The following is a 26,035-nucleotide window of genomic DNA, read 5'->3' on the forward strand; positions in this document are numbered from 1 at the left end:
TTCCATTTTAGTTACTCTAAAGTCTTTTAGGAATGGTAAAGGAACTGCAGGTCCCCTGCCTGGGGGTGGGGATGGGGGACATGAGCTCAATACCAGCTTGCTGGTTCCACTTGCTTTTCCAGGTGGTCTGACTGTCCGGCAGCATGTGGGGCCTTGCTGGAAAGCGTTATTGAAATAATCCCTCAAAATCAGGACACTTCGTCCTCCCCCCCATTAATTTATACCATATTTTGATAAACACAAAAATGTCAGGCATTCTTCGAATTTGTTGTAAAATTTTTTTTAATATTGTTTTCAAATTTCTTCCATCTTGAGAGTTCAATCCAGTGTTGCTGAGGGAATAAATTAAGAAATCAGAAGTATTTCATGATTACTTCTTTTTAAATTCACACCTTGCAACAGCCCTGGGGATAGTGGCTATTATAGTTCTTATTTCGCAGATAAGGAAACAGTCTGAAAATAAAGTCCAAGTACCTGTTGGGGGAGAGGGTCGGGGTCCCAATGCAAGTGTCCCCAACTTCCAAGTCCACAGGCGGAATTCCTCTTTCTGGTGTGGACTCTTGGAATTGAAAGAGAGCCGTCCTCTCTCTTGGCTACTATTTCCCTGTGTGTATATATGTTTTTAAATATTTTATTTATTTATTTATTTATTTATTTATTTATTTATTTATTCATTTTAGAGAGACAGAGAGAGCACAAGCAGGGGGAGTGGCAGGCAGAGGGAGAAGCAGGCTCCTCGCCGAGCACGGAATCCAACACGGGACTTGATCCCAGGACCCCAAGATCATGACCTGAACTGACAAGAAGAGTCAGAAGTTCGCCCCCTACTTGTGTGTATTTCAAAGGAAGATGTAACACTGGACTCCATGTGTGCTTATGTGTCCAAAACACTCGCTCTGCAAAACTGGGTGCAGTTCACAGGGTCTGACATGTGTCTCTCCTCCTTGGAAACCCGGCTAGGTTAATTGTGGCTTCCCCAGCATGTGCTAACAACAGAGTTTCACTTGGAGAAATGTTCTAATTTTGCAAAGGACAGTCCCGTGAGGCTGGCTCTCCCCAACCCTGCCTCACTTACACCGAGATGAAGTGACTCAAGCCAACAGTGTGCTTTTACGGTAATTTACCTTTGTTAACATTTTATATTTCAGCTCTTCTCAAATCGTATTTTCCTGAGGAAATTGGAAGAGCTCTTCACGCGCTTGCCAGCATTTTTCTCACTCTCAGCTTTGGCCTCAAGATGTTAGCAAGATTTTGAACTACGCTGTGCTGGAACCCATCTTGTGCTGTGCAAAAAAACCCAAAAAACAAAAACCAAAAAACCCAAAAATTCATGGCACAAATACCACTGGGTGTCTTTGAGCAATCATGCTTAATCTAAGTCAGAATTTGCAGGGTGCCCTGTGGGGTTGACTAAGCATGTATGATATAATAAAATTATTTTAAAATAACAAAAAAATTTTTATGAGCACATGGGTAGGATCAGTTTTCCCGCATCATGATGGGTACTTAAAAAAAAAAAAACAATAAAAGCAAAACCCAGAAAAGAGCAAGTGTTGGTGAGGCTGCAGAGACATTGGAAACTTAGGGCACTGTTGGTGGAAATATAAAAATGGGCATAGCCACTGTGGTCAGCAGCTTGTAAAATTACCTTATGATCCAGCAATTCCTCTTCTGGGTGTTTACATCCCACGAAGAGCAGCCAGACTTCTGTACCTGGATTCACTGCAGCTTTATTTACGGGAGATGAGAAATGGAAGCAGTGTACATGTCTCTGGCTATATGAGCAGATAAGCAAAACATGCCATGTACATACAAGGGCATATCGCTCTGTCTTTAACTGGAAGCAAATTCTGACACCTGCTACCCCATGGATGAACCCCGAGGACATCGTGCTGAGTGGGACAGACCAGTCACAAAAGGACAAATACCATGGACAAAGAGACCATGACCTGAGCCAAAATCAAATGTCTGTTCCCCCCAGGGACCCCTCCTCCAGGACTCTTGATTCTGATGCCCCAAGTCTGGGCTCTGAAGGATCGCTCATCTGTCTGCCTTCCCAGCACCCATCTTCGAAGACTCACTTTAGATCACGGTAATCTTCGTGTCCTACGATATCTGGTGCAATCAGATCTGCGTAAAACATGTTTGAGGGTGACGATATAAAATATTTGAGATGGAGCCTAATATTTTAAACATAATTTTAATTTGTATAAATTAATTATGCAAAATAAAATTTGCGTAATCATTTTACACTTCTTCACTTTATTTGAAGCAAGAGCCTCCTCATTGGTTGCACAACCTAACACCTATTTGGAGCACAGGAGTCTGGTGAATCATTTTATTCAGAACACACCCCTCCATAAGTGACAGGTACTTGTGATTCTATGTTTTTAGAGCATCATGGACATAGATGTATTTGAAATTTGTACAGAGTTGGCTTGAGTACGGATCCAACAGCTCTAGCTTGAATACTGGAGCAGAAAAAAATCACATATTCATACTGAATTGCTTAAGATAGTCCTTTGTTTCAGTTCTTCCAATGAAGCTGAGGAGAGCAGGGTACTTGGGTCCATCCCTTCAACTCCGCCCCTTCTGATAGTGAAATAGTAAGAAAAAAGAAGCAGAGGAGTGCTACAAATGGTTGTAAGTGTTAAGTGTTTCAAATAAAGATGAAAAGGTCATTGTTATTGAGATGGTGGTAACCAGGAACTCTGTTTCTGTGAATAGGAATGATTCAGATCAAACACCATGGTAGAAATGTGCTATCAGATGGCCCCTGGGGTACGTCCATGTCATGAAAGGCTTTCTGTACCTCCAGTGTCCAACAGCTTTTTCCTTATAAAACAGGACCGGGACGCCTGAGAGGCTCCATCGGTTGAGTGTCTACCTTGAGCTCAGATCGTGATCCCAGGCTCCCTGCTCAGTAGGGAGTCTGCTTCTCCCTCTCCCTCTGCCTCCCCTTCCTCCTGTATGCACCTTCTCTCATTCTCAAATAAATTAAAAAAATCTTTAAACAAAACTAACAAAACGGTGCCCAAATAGTCTAACTGGATTTCCTCATGCCACATGAAATTGTGCCCCGACCCCTTTTTCAAAAGGGCTGTATCAGTCCTCCTAGCCCACACCCTCTGGGAAGCAGAAGCAAAGACCCCCCATGGGGGATCGCACCACCTGAAGCTCCTGTTTCCCATGCGAGGTTTCCTGGCCCCGGGTGTGGTCTCTGGCTATGGCAGTGGCCCAGGCCATGAGCTTTTCTTCCCCACTGCCAATTTTCCTTGCCAGTGGGGGAGGGGACTGTGCCACTCACAGCTGTATTAACGACAGCAGTGCCAAGACATGGCTCTGTGACTCGGACTTGGTATTTTCTGAAAATCCACAATTGGCTAATTTTGGTTGACAAGCATCTCTCTGAGAACTAACCCTAGAAACTCTCCACTCCCCCGTATACACACTTTTAGTAGTCTCTAGAGGAAACCTGAGAGGAACATACCAACCCTTCCTTTATTGAGAAACTAACCTAGGTATCAATCTGATTTTTCACAACGTTCTTCTGTCTACTAACTAGAAATAAACAGTAAGTATTGCTTACTTTCTCCAATGTCAAAATCAGTTGTTTTGAAAAATGTTTTTGGTCATTTAGAAGGTAGAATGTTAACTCAGCTCATTCTAGTGATTTACAATCTTTTAACTTCATTTTGTCATGAGGTTTTGTAAACCTCACTTTTTAGAAAGCAAAGTGTGTGTGTGTTTTTAAGAGAATCTTTTATTTCACACACGGAACTGATCCAGGAAATGCAAATATGTTTTCTCAAGGGAAGTGCTCTGAAATCCTGGTCCTGGGAAGGACAGACGAGAACCAACAGCACAGTGCTGCGAGACGGTTAGGAACAGTGACTGCCTTAGGGCCCCTTATGCCTGGAATAGCACTTTCATTTCTGCTGCAAAAAATGAGACAGGGTCAGTGTTATCTTGTCTTAAACGTTGGGACAATGCGGGCCTACAGCTTTACCAAAAATCAGGTTTTCTGACTTTGGAGTGCAGTGTGGATATCTCGAGCTCAAGTCTCCATGAAAATTTCATGACCATGAAGACATCTGGATATCAGAACTTGTTTTCTGGAAAGGCTCTGATGAAAACTTTTGCACTGGATGTGAGTGTCTGAGGAAGCTCAATGTATTAACTTTTCTTTTCTTTCTTTCTTTTTAAACGTAGTATACTTGAGTGTCTTGTTAATAAATGTGAGAAAATGAGAACTCCTGAGGCCAAAGCTGCATTTTCAATGCAAAAGCCTGTTTATTACTATAATTTAAGCAACAGTGTTTCCAAAATTGAAATTCACTTAAATTAACCTAGTTAAATTAGGCTAGCCTAGTGTCGGGTTAACAAATACTTGGAGAACCACACTGCCAAAACGGGGAACTTCAGTGGACTTCTTTAAACTCTCAACCTCAAAGGAAGGAAACCAACTAACGAATAATGATAACTTGGAGAAAATAAAGGTTTAGGATCCGCACCAGATTCGGAGTTAACGTTACAACAGGCACTTCGCAGGCGAGTTAACACCAGACTTGTGGGATGCGAGTGGTAGCCAGCGCTTAGGGCAAGAGTTTTCTGACCCCAGCGCGCACATTACTGTGTACTTTCTGGCACCTCTGGCCAGGACCCCCGGCCCCCGGGCGCCCCGGACCCCGCGCCACCGCTGTACCCCGCTCCGGTCGCTGCACCCCCCGCCCGCCCGCCCGCCCGAGGCCCGCGACCCCGGCCAGGTCCCGCCGCCCTCAGGACAAAGGAGCCTAGCGCCTAGTGGGGCGCAGCCCGCGGGGCGGCCGCAGACCCTCAGCACGGTTGGCAGAGCTCTGCCAGCGTCTTCGCAGGAAGCACCTGCGGCCCCGGACAGTTGGTCTGGACTGGTCACCGCGCGGACTTATTGTTTTCTTTGCAGCTTCTTATATCTCTTTGGCCAGGCAGGCCCGCAGCCCGAAGTACTCAGCGCCTCGCCGACCCCGGCGGCAGCGCGGGGGCGGGGCGGGGGCGCGGCGTCTGGGCCGCGGCGATAAGGCGGGCGCTGGGCGGACTGTCCGGCTCCGCCCGGCTCCGCGCCCCGCCTCCTCCCCTTCTGCGCGGGCAGGCCGGGCGGGGCGGACGCGCCACGCGCACGACCAATCGGCGGCGCCGGGGACGATTCAAAAGGCCGAGGGGCCAATGGGAGACCGGGGTGGCCTCGCTGGGGGGCGGGGCGGGGGCGCGGCGCGGCGCGCGCTCGAGGGAGGGGGCGCGGGCGCGGGCGCGGGCGCGGGCGCGACGGGCGGCGTCGTGCGCGCGGAGCCGACGCTGGGTGCTGCTGGGCTACTGTCCCGGAGCCGCTCACGTCTCGCCGGAGCCCGGCGCAGGTGAGCGTCCCCGTGCCCGCCGCCCAGCGCGGCGCGGCCTCCGGGTGCGGGGGCCAGGGGATGCGCGGACCCGGCTTCCCCTGCAGGGGGTCGGCCGGGCCGCGGCGGAAGTGGAGCGGAGGTGGAAATCGCGGGCGCCTCCCTCCATTTTGGGCGCGCCGCGGCGGTGTCGGCCGGGAGGGCGGCGGTGGTGGTCCTGGGGCCCCTGGGTGCGGCCACGGCTGGGACGGGGACGCGCTGACGGGGATGGGAGACGGGGGGGGGACGGGGGAACCAGGGCGGGCAGGACTCGGGACTCGGGATGGGGGTCACGGGGACGGGGGATGCGCTGACGGGGACGGGAGGCTTGGGGGGGTGACGGGGGGTGCGCTGACGGGGACGGGGACTCGGGGGACGGGGGCGTCCTGCGGGCGGGACGGGGGACTGGGGCGGCGCTGGGATGGGGGATGTGTTGACGAGGACTGGGGACACGGGGGAGCCCGGCGGTCGGGACGGGTACTCGGAGCGGCGCGGGGACGAGGGATGCGCTGACTGGGACGGGGGACGTGGGGACAGGGGATGCGCTGACGGGGACGGGGGACACGTGGGGACAAGGGAACCGGGCGGGCAGGACGGGGACTGGGGGGAAGGCGCGGAGATGGGGGATGCACTGGCGGGGGCGGAGACGGGGGGACGGGGGGAGGACTAGGGATGCGCTGATGGGGATAGGGAGCCCGGCGGGCGGGACGGGGACCTGGGGGGTTGCGGGGACGGGGGATGGGTGGACGGGGACAGGGCGCGGCTGCCGTCCGCCTTCGCTGTCACCGGCTCCCGGACTCCAACGCTCTGAAAGCGGATAGTAAAGCGGGCTGTGCGCGTTCGATCCTGTGTTTTCACCGTTTTAAGGCTTTTAAAAAAAGTCCCTGTGACACCGGCCCGCGGCCTCAAGCGGCATTTCTGAGACCTGAGCGCGGAGGGGCCTGGTCTGGCGCTCCAGCCGGGGCGTTCCGGACACCACCCCCCCCACCGCCCCCGCACCGCGTGGGCGCTCACCTGCCGCACCTGCGGCGTCAACCCCGCGCCGCGTGCACGCGTGTGCGGGTGCCCGGCCTCCGTGGCAGTACCTTTAGCAGAGACTGTTGTCGCAGGGCCAGAGAGGGCAGGGATGGACAGAGCACCGGCCCCCCCGAGAGCTGTCAGGGGAGGAGGGGTAAGAGCGAGCCGCAAGGGAATGGACCTTACCTTGGCGTGTTCAGATTGCTTAGGGGCGTCGCGCCGTCTGCCCAGGCAGGCCTGGGCGGTGGGCAGGCCTGGGCGGTGGGCAGGCCTGGGCGGTGGTGTCTCCTAGGTGTCCTACAGTCCGGGCAGGGGGCGGGGCCGGGGGCAGGGGCAGGCATTTGCCTGGCTGGCCTTGGGCTCTGGGCCCCGGTGTGCAAGGGAATCCGGTGTGCAACGGAAGCCGTCAGACTTCCTTTGAGCTTCCCTTTCTCAGGTGGATTTGGACTAGTTTGGGAGTGAGGGAAAGAGAACCAGACACCCTTGTAACACTTTGGTCTCCATGGGCAGAGGACTGTGGGCATGATAAATAGTAACAAGTTGCAGCTCAAATGTGTGAGGATTGTAGGGCTAACTGACAGGAAAGTTAGTAAGTGTGTGGCTTCACAGGGAAAAGCCTCTCAGTAAACAAGCTTTACCTTTCCACTGGGCCGAAATGTCCCTTCTGAATGAAGCCTTTCCCGGTGGGTCTGGACCTCCTGCATGGTGGCAGTGAGGCTGTGGTGTCCCATCTTGGTGAACTCACCCAGCAGAGGAGTCTGTTGGAAGGTGGCTGGGCTGTCACCAGGGTGGGAGGAGCTTGGGCAAAGTGGAGGTGTGCACGGTGTTGTGGTTTCATCTTCTGGAACATTTGTTGACACCACAGAGGTCTCCTAAGGAGAGGGCTGGCTTCCTCTGCCACCAGTGAAAACATCTCTGTGAATTCCAAGTCTTAGTTTTTTTTTTTTTTTTAATTAAGCTTAGCAACAGATATCCATAACTATCTTAATTTGTGTGACCCAAAATATTTAACTGGCTAACAGATGGTAATAAATAAATGTTCAGAAAGGTACAGTGTCTCCTCCAGAGGCTTTTTAAGTCTCTGGAGAGTTGTTTCAAACTGCAATGGTGTCTTCGTGGACAAAGATACAGTTGTCTTCTCCCAACCCCGGCTGACCAGCCTCTGGGCATCAGTACCAGTAGCAGTGGTTTGATTTTAGGGGGTCCGGGGAGGTGGAGGGGCACAAGAGAAGAGAGAAGTGCACATTTCCTTCCTCTTTCTTAGTATCGGGAGGCTCTCGCACCTGAATGTTGAAACAGGCAAGGTTTGCCGTTGTCACCTTCCTTTTTGTCCCCCCTCCTCCATGGCCCAAGGTGTTCACTGCCCCCTGCTTGCCAAGTGCCCCTGAGATGCCACCTCAGCCGGCTGTGACTTCAGCACTAAAGCTTCTGGCTCCTCTCCCCCGGTCCGAGCCCACACCCCCTCATTAGCCTGCGATGCTATCTCAGGCAGGCGCCGGCCCAGAGCACCCTCTCCGCTCACATGTGCTGGACTGACACCCTCTAATCACTGGATAAGTGGCTGGGTTTGCTTTCCTCTCCCACAGCCTGGCTGCTATCTTTCTAAACAAGTGAAGTTTGTGAAGTATTTTCTCAGGCAATTAATAGTGAGGAAATGTGCTTATGAAAGGTTTCCCGCTGGAGGGGTGGGGTAACGCCCGCTTCGCCCTTTCCTAACTCGGGAGAGCTGCTGGCGTGCCCATGCGGCCTGGTGCAATCGGGTCTTGACCGCGGTCGGCTGAGCGGCAGGCTTGGGGGCCGGACCAGCGAGCGGGGGCTGGCCAGCTGGCCAAAGGAGGAGATGGGGGAGCATTTCCCTCCTTAGAAGAGGCCCCCAGCCTGCTGAGCTGCTGGTGCAGAAGGAGGTGGGGCGGCACTGTTTTGTCCCAGGGCAGCGGGACTCTCCTGCTCAGTTGACGGGGAAAAGCGTGCTGCCCGAGAGCTGGAAGCACCCAGCACCCAGCCCCCCTTGATAACTGAGGAAGGGTGGCCAGCAGGCCTCCCTTAAGTGGTCCTCCCTGCTGGCTGCGTCTTGTTTCTTGGAGTGCTGTTGAAACGCGGCGCTGGGGCCATGTGGAAAGGAACGTGGGAACTGAGGGTGGATGCTGGCTGCGAGTGTGTGTGCGCCCACCCGCGTGTGGTTGGCACATCTGCTGGAGTGTGTTTGGGATTTTAGCTGGAAGACTTGAAAACTTTATGAAAGCACCCCACATTTGCTATTCGTTATGTGTTTGGAATAATTTTTTCCTTGTTGGTGGCTTATAGTAATGTTAGTTATACATCCTTGATTTTCCCAGATGGATGGTTCCTTAGAATTTATTGTTTTTAATAGAGGTAATGTGTTAAAAATGAAACGCTTTTTTTTTTTTTAAAGATTTTATTTGTGTGTGTGAGTGAGAGAGAGCGACCACAAACAGGGAGAGTAGCAGAGGGAGTGAGAACCAGACTCCCCGCTGAGCAGGAAGTTCAATGTGGGGCTCGATCCCAGGACCCTGAGGTCATTACCTGAGTTGAAGGCAGATGTTTCACCGACTGAGCCACCCAAGCGCTCCCAAAATTAAATAAGGTTTTAAAGCCTTTGTAAGACTATATACAAATTTATTTATCTATCTATTTAAAGTAAGCCCTGTGCCCCATGTGGGGCTTGAACTCACAACCCAGAGATGAAGAGTCACAGGGCTCAGCAGGGTGACCTGTGTGCGGATTTATAAATCAGGAAATGCGTCCTTTTTGACGTGCCTTGTTGAGTAGCAAGAAGTCGGTCCCTTGGGTGATAGCATTTTGCAGAGTGCAAACTGCTTGGTGCCTTTCTGTCCGGCTGCATGTTCGTGTCGCCGGCAGGTGCTGCGGTGGCAAGAGCGCCCCGTGTAAAGTGACTCCAGGTGAGATACGCCCTAGCGGAAACAACAGCCTCATGCGTCCCCACTCTGCCATTTCTCCTGTCCTTGGTACTTTGTTCTCCCCTTTGGAGTAAGGGCTCAGACATCCTCCCCTCCCCGCCGCTCTGGGAGCCTCTTCTGGTCCTAAAATCTCTGCCAGTTAAACACTTTGGAAAGACATATTTTAGTGTTTAGTCTGTGAAGAAAGACACATGCGAGTGTGGATGTAGTGACTCCTTGTTTTTTTTTTTTTTAAACCATTCAGGCTGATTTTTCAAAATGCCAAGTAGGAAATTTGCTGATGGTGAGGTGGTGAGAGGTCGGTGGCCTGGGAGTTCGCTTTACTATGAAGTCGAAATTCTGAGCCATGACAGCCAGTCCCAGCTCTACACCGTCAAGTACAAAGACGGCACTGAACTTGAGCTGAAGGAGAATGATATCAAGGTAAGTGCTCCGTTGCTTTGCCAGAGTCTGTTTCTAGATGGGGAGGTGACTGGTGGTGCGTTTTTAGCCGTACAGAGGTCAGGCCTGGCTCCAGGTGGAGGTGGGCTTCCACTTGGGCTTCGGGTGGGGGAGACACAAGTGCGGCACGGTATCCTATCCCAGAAGCTCCCGCTTCCGTGATCGTGTCATGCCTTTGGTGAGGGAAGTTTGGTGGGTGGTGCTGGTGTGCGTGGGGTCTCAGGGAGGGCTTGCAGAGAACACTGGGGGTGCTGAGGCCAAATAGGGAGAACTCACAGCTTGGCCGGCGGGTGGGAGGTGGGTGCGGACACAGGCGGCCAAGTGTGCAGGGGGCGAGGGCCAGCTCAGGATTAACGGGAGCAAAACTGGAGAGATGTGGGCTTCATTGTGAGCACTGAGGATTTCATCAGGAGAGTGACAGTAATTAGATTTAGGTCTGGCCCAGGGCTTCTCATCCTCTCTGGTTGGGGGGCCGGGCTTTAAATGATCTGCTCTTGATCTAGAAGTGCTTACGTGAAATACCATAGAAGTGACTTGCCAGACACTTGGAAGACAGATGTGCCGTAAAAGCCCTGACTTTGCAGCGTTAGATCCGACAGGTGTAAAATCACATTGTCGAAATGCTGTGAAGATTTCTACACATCTAGTCTCTTGAACCCACAGCCTCTGAACCACAGTCTGAGTATTCTGGCCCTGGGTTGGCAAAGCTTTTGAACCAAAAACCAGATAGTGATGATTTTAGGCATTATGGTCCATCTGGTTTCTGCAGTGTGAGAGCAGCTCAGGTAGTCAGGACACGAGGGTATGTGGCTATTTTCCGATGAAACTATTAATGGGCACTGGAGTGAGAATTTAAAGTATTTCCCACGGGTCACAAAGGTTCACGTTTCTTCTGTTTTTGTTTGGCCTCATTTACAAACAGTAAAGCCCTTCCTAGCTGCTGGGCCACACAGAATCAGGCGGGAGAGAAGAGGGCAGAAGGAGGTGTTGCTGAGTCGCCCAGCCGCACCCCCGCTTTCCAGATCCTCCCGAGTGGCTATTGCGAGTGCCCCTGGGGGGCTAGGGTTTGTGTTTCTGGGTGCGGTTCACTTGTCCCCTCGTCTCAGTTTGACTCGGTGTCAGGGGCTGCTGCTCTTGGAGGTGCCGTCGGCAGAGCGCACAGATAGTTGGCTTGGACACATCCATTCCGCGCGGGACCTTCTGAGAAAGGCCTTGCGTGTTCCGTGGGAGGTGGGCCACTATGGCAGCGTCTGGCTGGCCTGGTCCAGCGGGCTCTTGGCTGCCCTGAGGCCCTGGGGTGATCGCGGAGTTGATGGTACTGGGCACATTTTGCACCCTCTTCTCCTTCAGGTCTGTCTTGTGCTAAAGCTCTGTGCCTTCTTTCCCTCTCTAGCCTTTAACTTCCTTTAGACAAAGGAAAAGTGGCTCGACGTCCAGTTCTCCCTCCAGACGCCGAGGGAGTAGGTCAAGGTCGCGCTCCCGATCCCCTGGTCGACCACTGAGGAGTTCCCGTCGATCCGCCTCTGCTTCACACCAGGCTGACATAAAGGAGATGAGGAAGGAAGTCCTGGAAGTGAAGCTGACTCCGCTGGTGCTGGTGCGTGTAGTCGGGCCCTCGGGAGGCCTGCACCGTGTCCGGGGTTCGGTCCCAAACCGTCTTCCCCCTCGTGTGCATGCTTACTCAGGCCGCAGTGAGTCGTGCCGACGGGGCAGGGACGTGTGGCATCTAAGGTGATGACTGGAAGAGTGCGTGACCCGCTGGGAGAACGGGAAGTCCAATACTTGTGAGCACCAGTGCAAGCGAGCGCTCCGTTACAGGAGGGCGGTTTAATCGGGACTTTAAAAAAAGCAGAGTTTAAATTTGGCGTAGATGTAGATTGTAGGTTGAACTTAAAAAGTTCTTGTGTAAAATAAGGAAACTGTGTTTTCCAAAAACATATCCTTGGTCTTGGCATCATTACTTGGCATCATAATTTTAACGGAATTGCTTTCTGAGCTGAAGCTCGGAAAGGACGGTGTGCAGGAGCTACAGGCCCGCGCACAAGGATGTCTCAGATGGTAGGCCAAATGGAAATGATTTTGAAGGAAAAGAACTGAATAAAGATGATCTTTTATTCTCTTCACTTAATATTATCTCTTTCCTGGGTAAAATGCACACAGATTTTTAATAATCCTAAAAAACTGGATTTAGATACATAGTCTTATAGTCAGATTTTAAAATTTTAAAACATTAGGAATAACCTGAGTTATATTTTCGTACATCGTTTGCTGTATAGAATCGTTTGGCTGTCCGTGAATCATACGGATGTGATGTGATTGTTAGCATCAGCTCCCTTATTGATGATCGGCATTTCGCTTTTCCTTGGAATTTTCAGTGTTGTAAACAAATACTCTTATACAGCATCTGATGTTTCCTGAACGTCGGTGCTTAGGTGCGGAATTCCAGGTCAGATGGTGGAGCCGATCTGAGGCTTTGATGCATGTGACTGAATTGCCTCAAGGTTTCTGCCAACATCCACAGTGTGTGAATGCCCATTTTCTCATCCGGAGAATTCTAGTAGCAATTCTTTGATTGCCATATACTGTCAGCTCACCCCTTTCCCTTGCCTTTGAGGATTATTGGGGAGCTTGAATATTCTGTCAGTTAACGGCTCTCAGGGCCTGTCAGGGGACACATGTTAAGGAACAGATGCTGCGTACTCCTTTCTGTCACTTTTCCGTTTTTAGCATTAGTGCCCGTTCGTGTTTACAGTGTGACTTTCTTACAGTCCCGGTGACCCAAGAGCCACAGACTGGCTGTGCTCCTTGCCAGCAGAGCCCTGCCTGGACCACTTCCCCAGTTTGGTCCGGTGACGCGTTCCCTCCGCTGCCTAAAGGGGAGGCAGGTTTGAGGAGAGGGACACAGGCAGTGGGAGCTTGGGGCTCTGTAGAAACCAGGCAGCAGGGGGCGGTCTGCAGGTTGCTGGTGACCCTCCCGGAGTACCCACCATGTCTTAGTTTCCCCTTGGTGCCTATTTGGAGGCAGTGAATGTGTGCGCGCCCCCCCCCCTCCCCCAAGCACTCAGGGAACTGATTGACCAGTTTTTACTTTCTCTAACTCATAGTGAATATTAGAGTGTCTGCCATTGAACAATGACATTGTAACAGTCTACGTTTAAAAGATGAAAGATCTCACATAGAGAGCTATACTGTAAAATTCCAATCCTTTCCGACTGGGAAATTCTCATCAATTTTATTCCTTTTCTTTTTTAACAAAAGTATGTTGAAATCTTTTAGAATTGAAGCTGTGGGAATCTTTGGTTTATTTTATTGTTTGATTTCATAATCGCAAGTTTTTGTCACAATGGTCTCTTTAATACGACACGATTCTTATGTTGATAATGGTTTGTGTCCCCTTAGAAGCCGTTTGGGAACAGCCTCAGCAGGTACAATGGGGAGCCTGAGCGCACAGAGCGGGATGGCCTGCCCCCCAGAAACACCGAGGTACGGGGCGTCCTTCTCATCTCTGGCACTTGACCTCTTCATAAATGTGACTTTCTTTCGAGGGTCACACTGTATACCATAATCTTACAATCCCTTCTAAAATTCATAATCTTACAATCTCTTCTAAAATTCTGTCCTTAAATTAGGACTGAATGTCATTTAACAGATTTTTTCTTGTTAATGAGCAGCTATATTAAGATGCTGAGTCAGTTAATGGGGGTTAATGAGTCAGCTCAGAAATGATAATTATTGACTGTGAACATTTCCTATTTTCTAATTAGGAAAAATTCCATTTGTCGGAAGAAAGTCGTTACATATCTACACAGTATAGCCTTCGGCCAAGAAGAGAAGAGATCAAATTAAAAGACATAGATTCTAAGGAAGAAAACATTGTTGCAACAAAAGGATCTACATTATGGAAAACCTCTGAAGAGCCAGCCACGCAGACCAAGGCCTTGGAGTTCGGTGGAGTCCCTGGTAGGTGACCGCTCTGGCTTAGCACTGGGAGGGTGGTGACGCTGGCCGAGGTGGTGGCAGTGGCAGTGAGCTCTGTGGGGCGGTGTGGGGGAGGGAGGGCCTCCCTCTGCAGCAGTGTGAGCCCCATGGGAGCCTGGGGAGGAGCCCTCCAGGCAGAATGCGTAGCAGGTGCAAAGGGCTGCAGTGGGAACATTTTTGACGATTGTCCTAGAGTGGAGAGGGTGCCCAAGTGGCTGTATTGAAAGCTTCAGGCAACCTGCTTGTGGTTTTGAACAAAGAAATTCAGCAGGTAAAGGGCAGGCTGGTGTGGGAAGGTTAGGTGGAGGACAACGGAGGCCAAGTGCAGCGGTGGCCGTGGGCAGGGGCGGCTGCCTGAGCCGCCCGGCAGGGCCACGAGCATCCAGGGTCTCAGGTGTTCGAGCGCTCAGTGTTCTGAAGTGGGTTGTAATTTGAAAATGATGCCATTTCATATAAAGGAAACCACTCGGGGCCCACCGGTTCAGAGTCCTGCCTGGCTTCGTGGCTGGGAGGACTGTAGCTGTAACCAGGCTGGCTGGGCTGCGAGCGACAGTGTCCCCATCCCCGTGTTTGCGTGTGCTCTGTGCATGGGGCACTGGCCCAGTTCTGGAAGCTTGGGGACAGGGTGTTTGCTGGCTTTTCTATGAGGAGGTTCATGAATTTTAGATGTTCCAATGGCTGGGTTGCTGGCATCTCGCCCTGTCTGCTCCTGTGTGGCAGGACTTGAAATGCCACGAAGCCTGGTCTGTGAGGGGGACTGTTGTCCCCGCTGGTCTCTGTGCCTGTGGGCGCTTGCCCCCCGGGCGCCATAGGGGTGAGGCGTTGCTGATGGTACCTTAGCAGGGTCAGACGCTTAGCTGGCCTTTGGTTCTGCCTCGGAAAAGTGAAAGCAGTGGATCGACTGGACTGAAATTGGAATCTCAAATGGTCCCCGGTGTTTGCAGGTGCATTTCTCATCATGCTCGGCTTGCCTGCCTTCCTCTTCCTGTTGCTGCTCACGTGCAAACAGAAGGAGCCCCGTCTTCTGAATTTCCCACCTCCGTTGCCAGCTTTGTCTGATCTGTGGGAAACCAGAGTGTTCGGGGTCTATCTGCTCTGGTTTTTTCTTCAGGCTCTGTTCTACCTCCTGCCGATCGGGAAGGTAAGTTCCCGCTGGGAGGGCACACTGCTGTGGTTCCCCGCCCCCCCCACCTCAGGCACCTTTAGGGTAAAGCTCTACAGTGCCACACATTCAGATTAGCTGAGGTAAGCCACCTTCAAACTAGATAATGTTGAATAAGAAAAGCAGTTTCCGCGGTTACAGATTTGATAGATCTGCACGTATGTTTTGGTTCTCGCGCGTTTGCAGGCTAGAGCTGCGGGTGGTGGTTATTAGATAAGGACCCTACAGGAGGCGCTGGGAATCTGCAGTGGGATTCCGCTGCCACTGAGGTGGCCCCCAGGCCTGGGTCCCCTGTCCTAGCCAGTGAGAGGGAGGAGGAGTCCGGCCCCAGACTGACACTATGTTGGTTTCTCCTACACGAGGCAGCATTGCTGAGTAGTCATTTTGAGGAGTAGGATGTGGCTGCCGTCGGGCAGGCGGACGTTATTTAAACTCAACCTGAGGGAGGTGTGTGTTTCCTGAGTGCATGTGCGGGGTGCTCCCTAGCTCTTGGTCATGGAGGGTTCATGGGACAACTGAGTAGATGTGTGTGTGTGTGTGGACCAAGACCACGTAAGTCTGTGGGATGAGTCTGCATGTGGCGCGGGGCAGAGTGGCAGGGTAGCCAGGCTTGGAGTGGGCGGCTATAGACAAGGACCTCAGCCATAGGACGATGGCTTGTGGTGTCCCTGCAGCTGCCTTCCAAGCGCGTGGCCAACCAGTGCTCGCGGGCTGGGGGCCGGGGGTCCAACGGCCCTGGCCGAGCAGTTTCCCCAAGATGTCTGTGTCACCCAGCCCCGCAGGGTTCCCCACATGACGTGCCACTGATATGTCTGCCACCTGTCACTGTCTATGCTGCTGAAAGGTGGTGAAATTTAGGATTTAGATGTTGGGAGAGTGTTGTGCTTTTTAAAGCTTCAAATTAAAAAAACCTTTTTTTTCTTTTCAGGTTGTGGAAGGAATGCCTCTTACTGATGGAAGAAGACTCAAGTATAGATTGAATGGTTATTTGTCTTTCAAAGATTTTATTTATTTATTTGACAGACAGAGATCACAAGTAGGCAGAGAGGCAGGCAGAGAGAGAGGAGGAAGCAGGCCCCCCGCTGAGCAGAGAGCCTGATTCGGGGCTCGGTCCCAGGACCCTGAGATCATGACCTGAGCCGAAGGCAGAGGCTTAACCCACTGAGCCACCTGGGTGCTCCTGATTTTTTTTTTTTAACACTCAGATCTGATGCTTGCTCAGAGCCTGTGGGTGCTGCGCGCCTGCATGTGTCCATGTTGCTGGCTGCCCCGGGACTCGCACTGACCCGTGGGCTCCACGTGCCATGTGCGGGGACGGCCCCTCTGGTGCTCCTGCTGCCACCCAGTTTGCTTTTCCTGCTAGTACTTACCACTAAGTGAAGCGATCACCCTAGTTTGTGTACTTTATCTTCTGGGGTTACTGCCTGGCCCAGGAGGTCCCATCCTGCGTGGCCTTCCTGGCTGCTCCTGCCCCGGGACCCAGCCTCTTTTTGCCGCGGCCACTGGCCTCTGCACATCCCTTGGCTGCGTTCGCAGGGCTCCTGCCTGGAACGTGGTCTTCTCTTCCCCATGAGCGTCCCATGGCCGTTGTTTTAGCCCTGTCACGGCACTGCTCCAAGAGGCCCCTGGGTCCCTTTCCCTCCTTTTTTATATTTTACCTTTTCTATAGTATTTTTAGAAGACTTTACTTGATGGAGAGCTAGAGTGAGAGTACACGAGCAGGGGAGGAGCAATAGGCAGAGGGAGAAGCAGACTCCCTGCTGAGTAGGGGCTCAGTCCCAGGACCCTGAGATCATGACCTGAGCTGAAGGTAGCCACTCAGTCAACTGAGTGGAGTTGCCTGAGGAGTCAGTCCCCCCTTCTCAGCTTTTTAATAGTGAATTTCTGTGCACTTTTCAGCTTTCTCTTAAAAAGCACATAATGACTGTTGCTAATGCACAAGGAGACCTTAAGTGTGTTCCAGCAGGTGGAAAGCTGGGTGAGCGCACGGCTCTGCCAGGAGGTTCCCTGCCTCAGTCTGAGCCCCGGCCTCGCTAACGTGTCTGTGTTGCCCCATGTGCAGGGTTCTATGCTTTCCTGCTGACCGCCGCGGCCGTTGGTGCGGCCGTGTTCTGGGGCCTGGAGCTGCTCTACATCTACCGCCATTTCCTGCAGCTGGTGCTGGCTGCCTTCGCCTTCACCGTGGGCCTCAGCACCTACCTGGCCGTACGGGCTGCGGGTGCCCCGCCGGCTGCCCTGGCCCCTGGCAGCTCTGGTGAGCAGCGCACCGCCAGGGGGAGGAAGGGAGAATGGCATGGAGTCGGTTCGGAAAGGAGAATACATCTAAAGGGAAAAAATATATTCGGTGTTTTCCTCCTATGCTCCTCCTTTTTTAGTCACTCAGTGACAAGTAAGACCTTTTGTTGTCGTGACTTATGTCTAGTCCCCAGCATTTTAGTCACCTCAGCATCACAAGTTAGGATTTTCTCCTTTGGTCTCAAGTAGTTCAATATCCTTAAAGAGACCAAGCCAGGTCACAGAGATCACAAATAGGTTGACTCTTGACCTAAAGTGTTCAAATATTTTAAAATATGAAGTTGCTTATTTTAGAAAATTGTGAGTCTACATTTTAAAAAAGCTCTGGTTCCTTAAACTCAGGAGTTCTGGCCCTCGAGGCCTCGCTGCTTCCAGTCAGGTCCTCACGCCCCATCCTCACTGGTGCGCACACCCGCCCGCCCACTACCTGCTGGAGCCCCAAGTGGCTGGACTAGGGCCCTGGGGGTAGGTGGCTGTGCTCACCATACACCTCCCAGTGGCTGTACTGTTTGTGTAAGAACTTTTCCCTTCCAGGAAACGCCATCTATGATTTCTTCATTGGCCGTGAGCTTAATCCTCGGATTGGTACTTTTGACCTCAAATACTTTTGTGAATTGCGCCCCGGACTGATCGGATGGGTATGTCCTCTTCCTCTCATTAGATTTCAGTCCAGGAGTACACATTAATCTTGCATTTGGAAAAAAACTGTATTTCATTTCAAGGAAGCTGTGGGTTTTTAGGAATAATTATAGTTGCTTTTAGGAGCAATCACAGATTTCTACAAATCTGTATTTGACGTTTTTTTCCCCTGCAGATAGAGTCCATGTGGTTAAGATGCCCTTGTTACAGGTGTGAAACATTAAGGGTTTGTTTTATTTTGATTCTGTCAGTGTATTTATTTAGGAACGTGATAGTGTAGGCAAATTTCATGTAAGAAAAAAATGTATTCTCCTCTTCAAAAAGAAAATGAATTTTGACCTAATTTTAGACCTGTGGGGGAGTTGTAGAAATGGAGTCAGGATTCCCTTCCGTTCCCTGCTTGTCCCCTGTGTGAACATGAGGCACAAGCACGTAGCCTCAAGGGCTGGGGGTTACCGTAGTTCGGTATTCTCAGCTGAATCCGCAGACCTGTGGGTTTCCCTTCTTTTTCCACTTTTGGCCTTCTCTGTCCTGGGACTGTTGCCGGACAGGCCTCCAGTACATGTGGTTGTGACTCGGCTTTGTCTTCTGGAGTTTTCCCCTGGCTGGTGGGACCTTGCCCCTTGTAGCATGCCGGTCACATACTGTGTAGAGGGCCCGCCATCTTCTCCTGATTGGAGATGCGTTTTTGATAAGAGCACCATGGAGGTGACCCTGTGTCCTGCCGGGGAAGTCCCACCGCGGTGTGTGGTGTTGGCGTCTCGGCCCTGCAGGTCACTGTGTGATCACTGGCGACTGTGGCTCTCTCGGCAGTGAGGCGACCGTCTCTCCCGGTGGCAGCCAGGGGTCTGGGGAGGCCCTCGGAGCCGGTACTTGCTCTTCTTCTTTCAGGTGGTTGTGAACTTGGTGATGCTTTTGGCGGAGATGAAGGTACAGGGTCGAGCCGCTCCGTCCTTGGCGATGATTTTGGTGAACAGTTTCCAGCTCTTGTACGTGGTGGATGCTCTCTGGAACGAGGTAATTATGTTCAGAACAGAGGCCTTGGGAGTCGGGTGGGCGGCCTGCCTGAGCGCTCAGCCTCCCTTGCGCAGCCCTCGGCACCCTCCCAGGCCAGCGCGGAGCCTGGAGCGGACGCGGTGAGCGCTAACGCCCGGTACGCGGCATGTGCTGGCGCGGCTGTGTATCTTGGCTGCTCCTGGGTGTGACAGATTCAAGATCTGCAAGTGGGATGGATTCCTCAGTAACTCTCAGTTTCTTAACTACTGTGTCAAATGAAAGAGGATAGATTATCATTGAATTAGGTTAGTGTTTTTCGGATCGTCAAGAGGCAGTTAGTTCTTCCACACTGGGTGAAAGAAGTTTTCTTTTTCCTTTTTAATTTTTTTTTTTTTTTAAAGATTTTATTTATTTATTTGACAGAGAGAGATCACAAGTAGATGGAGAGGCAGGCAGAGAGAGAGGGAAGCAGGCTCCCTGCTGAGCAGAGAGCCCGATGTGGGACTCGATCCTAGGACCCTGAGATCATGACCTGAGCCCAAGGCAGCGGCTTAACCCACTGAACCACCCAGGCGCCCAGTGATAGAAGTTTTATGGCTGTGTTTCAAAATGTGCAAAATACTAGCTCTGGCCCAGTGGATAAGAAGTCAGAAGTCCTGATGATGGAGGAAACTGGTTTAAGTCCAGCCGGGTTCCTAACCCCGTGGCTTCCCTCACGCTGAGCAGCAGTCAGTGTTTTCTGCCCCTTGAAGACTCTTTGACTCAGCTGAACAGATTGGCCTTGAAGTTGATGTTTGACCCCTATGTTACTGGTTTCCTAGTGTCTTTGTAATCTGTGTTTCCAGATCCCAAGTCGAGTTTTCTCTTAGTTTTAAAAATAGAATGGGCAGCTGATGTCCTTTTGTCCTGAAGCGGGTTTGCGTCCCAGTCTGTTGGCATCTGGAGTCTGGGCTGGCTCCTGTGGGCCGTGGGGTCGGGTGGCCAGGCTGGCCGCCTGGAGCATGGTCACAGCGACTCGGCAGGCCCGGTGTTTGTCTTCCAGTGATCTGCCTTCTCTCCGGGAACACTAGAGCCTTCGGAGGCCATGAAGCCTCAGCTGCTGGCCCAGCGCCTCAGGGAGCTCCCGTGGCCTCCTGCGGTCTGCGTCTCCACCTGGGGCGACGTGCTGTAGAAGAAAACCTAGAGGTGCTCTTGGTCAGGCGGGCGTGGCCTCCCACTGTCAGGTGGCGAGTGGCCCCTTGGAGGCGGGTGAACAGTCGCCTGAACTGGACGAGGCTTCTTGTTGCTTCATTGTCCCAGAGGCTTTTTTCTCCAACCCGCTTTCTGGTAGCTTGTCAGTGATTGGGGCTTTCTGACTCACACTGCTGGTCCCGTTGACATGGCTGGGGTTTCTTAGGTTCTGGACATTGGGCCACATGCTGTCTGCTGTCAAGCGCTCGGATGGGACACCGGGATGAGGTTGGGCGGGGCCGTCCCCATGCCTCGTGAGCACTGCAGCCTGCTGGAGGAACGGGCCTCTGTGTAGACCGCCTTTAGCCTCTGGCTGTGGTCAGGTGCCTGGCGGGGGTTGCCTCACCAGGTCAGGTGACTGGAAGAAACTGAGAAATGGGATGAAACACAGGCGAGCGTTCCCTGGCATCTCTGCGGGACTCCTGGGGTCCCCTTGTGCCCGCTCCCTGTGGCACTCGCGCCCCCACCCCCCTGTGGTCAGCGGTGCACGTCCCGGAATCACCTGGCACGCGCAGGAGCTGGCTGACCCCCATTCTTGTGTCCCATGGTCTTTCTGGTGGAAAACGGTCTTTGGAGTGACTGCTTTGTTTCTTTAACCTGGGCCATCGGTCCCTCCCCAGCGCGCACACTTGCCGCCTGTCCTTTGTCAATAGGGATTCCTTCGGGGAATCCCAGGGCCTCCTGAGTTTTGGCCCCACTGGCGTCTCCCATCGGAGTCCAGCCTGCACAACCAGGCCCACGCCGACCAGGCCCACAGAGAGCGTGTGTGCTCGTGGAGGAGGTCAAGTGGCCTTTGTGGAGGGTGGACAGGAAAAGCCAGATCGCGATTGCAAGGTAGACAGGCACACGTGGAATGGACGCAAAGGCTGTTGGTGATGTTATTCTTCTGCAAACAACGGGAACACACACTGCGGAGCAGGCGCTCGGTGTGCTAGGGGGCAAGGTGACCACTCGAGGTCCCTGCCTGTCCTCCTGTGGCCTGCTGCAGAGAGCGGCTTTAGCCTGCACGCAGGTGCAGCGTCGAGTAGCACCTGGTCTGGTCAGGGAGGGGGGAGCAGGAAGGTGGGAGCTTGGGGGTGGTGGCTGGGGAGGGGGGCGTAGGCTGAGGTCAGAGGAGGCTGCTCCGGGCAGAGGCAGGAGCACCTGCGGCCTTTCCAAGATGCTTTATTTCCACATTGTGGAGTGAGTGGGTTGGGTGACCCGAGGTGGAGATGGTGGAGTGACCAGGTGGGGGACACGTGCCCTGGAACCAGACCCCCCTCCCCTGCTCCTTAAAACCCTTCTGGTTGGTGTGCCCTCCTCTAGTGCTGAATGAATTTGACTAGGAACCAGTACTTTGTATACCTGAAACATAGAAACTTTCATCCCCCAAAGGGCATTAAAAATGGCTTTTCCCACTCTTTCCTCGCAGGAAGCATTGTTGACAACCATGGACATCACCCACGACGGGTTTGGATTCATGCTGGCTTTTGGAGACTTAGTGTGGGTTCCCTTCATCTATAGCTTTCAAGCCTTTTATCTCGTCCACCATCCCAACGAAGTGTCCTGGCCCATGGCCTCTCTGATTATTGCTCTGAAACGTGAGTACTGATTTCAGTCTGTGCGGGTTAAAGATCGTGTGCCAAGTCTCTGTGCTCCGACATCTCCGCATCCCAATGCGCCCTCTTAAATGGGTGTGATGAGCTCAGGTGGGAAGCAGTTCGTGATGTGTGTAAAGAAGGTTCTTGCGCCTGCAGAGAGCATGGATACTTTGTCCTCTGGTGGTTTTTCCTTTGCAGGCCTGCTTTTTCTGGTGGGTACCTTGGAATGCAGGAAGGTTGGTCCTGGCGTGCTAGGCCGGCCTGCTGTCAGACACTGTGAGGCCTGGCGCACTAGTGGGGACTTACAGCCCAAGGAAGGTCACGGTGAAGGCGGAGCAGACTCGCTCTGGGGAGCATCAGTCAGTGTAGGGCTCACTGGAGGATAGGGTGTTTGCTGTCACGTGTGAGCGGGTGGGGAAGCGTGGGGAGGAGCGGGGTGCAGCTCAGCGGGAGAAAAGGAGCATCACCGGCGATGTGGACGCGCGTCAGGGTGGCTCTTCCTCTAGGCCACTATTTGGTAAAGGCCCGCACCCGAGGTGGGGTAGGAACAGCAGCATGAGCTTCAAATAGAGCGAGTTTTACTCAGCTAAGTAGTGTCCGTGGCCGAAGAGGAAATTCCCGGCGTTGGTTGCATTTCATCGCTGGTTTGGTGACCCGTGCTCGCTGGGGCCGGGTGTTGCTCAGGACGGCGAGTGCGTTTCTGGGTGAGCTCGTGGTGTCCTGCGCTGCCGGAGGCTGGACGGCATGGTGAACAGGCTGGGCTATGTCAAGGCCCATTAGACCTTTGAAGCCCGAAATAGAGCCGGCAGCTGGACTTGGCAGGTGTCTGCACAGGCCATCCTGGTCCCGGCTCTGAGCTGTGCTTTGATTCCGAGTCCCCCGCGTCCATGTTCCGGCTTGCAGGTGCTGGGCTCCAGGGGATGCACCCTGTGTTCTGGATTCTGCTGACAGCAGCCTTGATGGGATTACAGGCTGGGCTGTATTTGGTTTCATTGGTGATGTAACTGTGTGGGCTGGTTTTGCATCCCCCTCGTGGGTGGTGGGATTTCAGGATTGTTATTTTCTTTTGACATTCTGAGAGTGAGTTCAGAACCTCTCAAAGTATTCCATCCTCAGAGCAAAGAAATCATTTTTAGGTGAAGTTACAAATGTTTTTAAATATTTGATTATATTGATCTAAATTGTTAACATGAAAGTTTTAAAAAATTACAGTTTGTGGATATGTAATCTTCCGATGTGCAAATTCTCAGAAAAATGCATTCCGGAAAAATCCCAGTGACCCAAAGCTTGCACGTAAGTATCAGTTTATGTTTGTTATCTTCCTCACATAAAGATTTTGCGTCTCTATTGGTGTAGAGATTATTATAAATATATTTTTATTTTCACCTAGATCTAAAAACCATCCATACTTCAACTGGAAAAAATCTTCTAGTTTCTGGATGGTGGGGCTTCGTTCGTCACCCCAACTACTTGGGTGACCTCATCATGGCCCTGGCGTGGTCCCTCCCCTGTGGTGAGCACTGCATAGGGGCGCCATGTGTGCCGTGTTGGGGGTTAGGGGCAGAGTTGGGGGGTCACGGGGCGGGGGGTGTGCTCCCCTGGTGGAAGCCACCCCCACACCAGCCGCTGCACCCGATCACTTAGGGGAGTGAAGTCAGCATTGACGCAAGGACCCGGTGAGGGCCAGGAGAGGATGGGCATGTGAGAAGGCGCGGCTGTCCCTGCGCCCTGGAGAGCCTGTCATGCAGATGCCATCTTCTGCCATGTGTGGGGGGTGAGGGGCTTCCCCAACATGGGGGGAAGGGAGCAATCCCACGGTCCACTTGGGAAGACTGGGGGGACAAACAGGGAAGCTACCTCACGCGTCTGTTGTGCTCCGCAGGTTTTAAGCACATTCTGCCCTATTTCTACGTGATCTACTTTGCCGTGCTGCTGGTGCACCGCGAGGCCCGTGATGAGCGCCACTGCCGGAGGAAGTACGGCCTGGCCTGGGAGAAGTACCGCCGCCATGTGCCCTACCGCATCATCCCGTACATCTACTAGCCACGCGCTGCCGCCTGCCCTGCCGCCGCGCCTCCGCCGGTCCTCACTCTCCTGCTCCAGTGGGACGATGGAGCCAAGTGGTCTTTTAACCTCCCCAGGTTTATCGTTACTAAATCACAGCAGTGAACAGAAGGAAATAGGTGAAGGTGTTAGAATTGGCTTTCTAATGGGAAATGCTCCTTTCTTAAAAGTCTTGTAAATGCACTGGAAAGAATACCACAGGTGTCTATGGGTTTTGAGGACTTTTCAAATTGTGATGGTTTTTGTCAGTGGTATTTCTTACATGAAACCAACCGTGACCCTCGAAGCACGTTTGTGTTTTGTTTATTCAGAGAAGAGGATTTTCATCCATTTCCTTTTCCTAGTTAAGTGATTTGAGTGTCAATCCCGGTCCCGCATGAACTGCTCTCTGGGGAGAGGCGGGGAGAGATGGTCAGGATGCTCTGGCTTGCCCTCAGCTTCTAGAGCTGAACTGGAAGATGTAAATACCCAGCTCTCGTGTAATATATGGGGACCTCGGATTTTTCTGTACAGTATTTTGAATGTGAAATAGGACTAAGTATCTTTTTAACAAAAACATTTGCAGTATTTTAAATTAAGTTTTATAAAAATACATGTCGATTAAAAATGGCAAAGCAATAGAATTCATTTAACGCTGTATAAAGATGCTGTTAAAACATAGGAAGGTTATTTTTCTTAATCCAAAGTTTGTGAATTTGGCTTTGCTACCTCAATCGCAGCCGTTCGTTTGCCTTTATAAACTGTTGCCCATAGAAAAAAATAGAATATATATTTTTGCAGTAACATCACTATTTAAACATTTTTACACAGATTGGTGTTTGAAAACCTGCCATTTCAGGCTGATATTTTTGTATGTTTTTTGACTTTTTGAAATAAAACTGTGGTTTTGCTACTGCTGATGTCATGCCGGTCAGACTGTATTTTGTACCATCCCCTAGAGCTGCAGGACGCTACTCCCTGGAAAGGAGGGTGGCCTTCATCGAAGAACAAGAGTTCAAAATCCTTTAGTTTAATACATGTGTGTAAGGCAGCTGTAGCTATTGAATTCTAGTTGTTAGGGTCTCATTATTAATTGTCCTCAAATGGAACAGTAGCAAATTCGCTGAATTTTTTGTGTTCAAAGTTAAATTGCTCTCAGTATCTTAAATATAGGGGAATTTAATATGTGTGTGTTTGGGTTTTTAAGGATGCGTTTTACATACAAGATACATGGGTGTGCATGCCCCTTCTGTGTGGCTCTAGGCGGTGTGGGGCTGGCTCAGTCAGGGTGATCCCCAGGTCATTTTGCTCTTGAAACCTTGTTTTGGGGGAGTGGTCCGTGTTTTTCGCACTGACGTAAGCTGGCAGTTTTTGGATTCTGCTTTTCTCCTGGCGTCGGAATGAGCGTTCCCGTGTGTTCTGTGCTCGTTTGACCGAGAGCGCTGGGGGCAGGAAGGAGCAGGAAGGAGCAGGAAGGTTCATTCTCCAGTAAGGAGAAGAGCGCCTCTGCCAGCAGAGTGTGGCCTTTCCCGATTGCAGCTACGATTTGTTGTTCATTTTGGTTTTGACACATTTGACAAATTTTATGATGAAGTTTTAAGTTGGAAATAAAGTTGGAAATAAAAAAGATGTTGTCCTTTGCACTCGAGAGCCTCTTTTCCCTGCCTGTGACTCTGGGGTTGTTGGTGCTAACACAGGAGCCCCGAGGGGACCACCGCCACCCTCCAGGGCCACAGGGACTCCAAAAGGCGAACTGGACCCACGGGCCCACGGCTCTTGGCATCGAGGCTCACCATAGGCTGGAGCTTGAAGGGCCTAGTTGAGGATCTCAGGTCCCAGATCGTGGCCATGTGTTTAGTCCTTGTTTGAGAAAATTGAGAAACAGTCAAAACCATTCACAGTTGGTCCTGCTCTCATGAGCCTGTACGAGCCACACAAACATCTAAGGACGGGAGAAACTAAGCCTGTTGTGTGGTGGTTGTGTGTCCGTGAGCGAAGGCAAGATCTCACCTCGGTCTCTACTCCTGGATGCTGGGAGAAAAGGCCCCGGCTTCCGGAGCTCACGGATGGTTAGCAAATTGTCTTAATTCTGAAAGCTACTTAAGCAAGTGAATTGGATCAACTATCGTTTTCTTCGTTTATAACTGACAGGGACTAGGTCTCCTTCATTCTTTTCGGCACCGCTGTGTCTGACTAGCCTATGTGGCTTTTGGATGGTTACCTTCAAGCTCGTAGACGACACAAAAGTAAGATGTTACTGTTCTGTTGGCGGCGCGCATGGATCTGGGTGTGGGTGTGGGCCCCGTG

The 26,035-nt window shown here is 51.9% G+C and overlaps 1 protein-coding gene and 1 long non-coding RNA gene across 3 annotated transcripts; one reads left to right on the forward strand and one right to left on the reverse strand.

Annotated features, from left to right (window-relative positions):
• Positions 1-265: 265 nt before the first annotated feature.
• LOC116576649 lies at positions 266-6,842 on the reverse strand. Its single transcript, XR_004280243.1, has 4 exons — positions 6,612-6,842; positions 1,649-1,728; positions 475-604; positions 266-332 (listed from the first exon to the last, which is right to left on the reverse strand). It is a non-coding gene; the product is annotated as an uncharacterized LOC116576649 (long non-coding RNA).
• Positions 5,281-25,369, forward strand: LBR (lamin B receptor). Of its 2 annotated transcripts, XM_032319098.1 has the most exons (14): positions 5,281-5,390; positions 9,609-9,787; positions 11,199-11,402; positions 13,205-13,288; positions 13,570-13,765; positions 14,728-14,924; positions 15,874-15,928; positions 17,008-17,199; positions 17,775-17,878; positions 18,771-18,896; positions 21,517-21,685; positions 22,898-22,978; positions 23,076-23,198; positions 23,568-25,369. In XM_032319098.1, the coding sequence occupies exons 2-14, from the start codon at positions 9,623-9,625 to the stop codon at positions 23,726-23,728; spliced, it is 1,857 nt and encodes a 618-aa protein (XP_032174989.1). In that variant the 5' UTR covers positions 5,281-5,390; positions 9,609-9,622; the 3' UTR covers positions 23,729-25,369. The 2 variants fall into 2 exon arrangements, with proteins under 2 accessions (XP_032174989.1, XP_032174990.1); XM_032319099.1 differs by lacking the exon at positions 17,008-17,199.
• The last annotated feature ends 666 nt before the right edge of the window (positions 25,370-26,035 follow it).

This window comes from Mustela erminea, chromosome 17 (genome assembly GCF_009829155.1).
Source record: "Mustela erminea isolate mMusErm1 chromosome 17, mMusErm1.Pri, whole genome shotgun sequence".
Classification (NCBI taxonomy): Eukaryota; Metazoa; Chordata; class Mammalia; order Carnivora; family Mustelidae; genus Mustela; species Mustela erminea.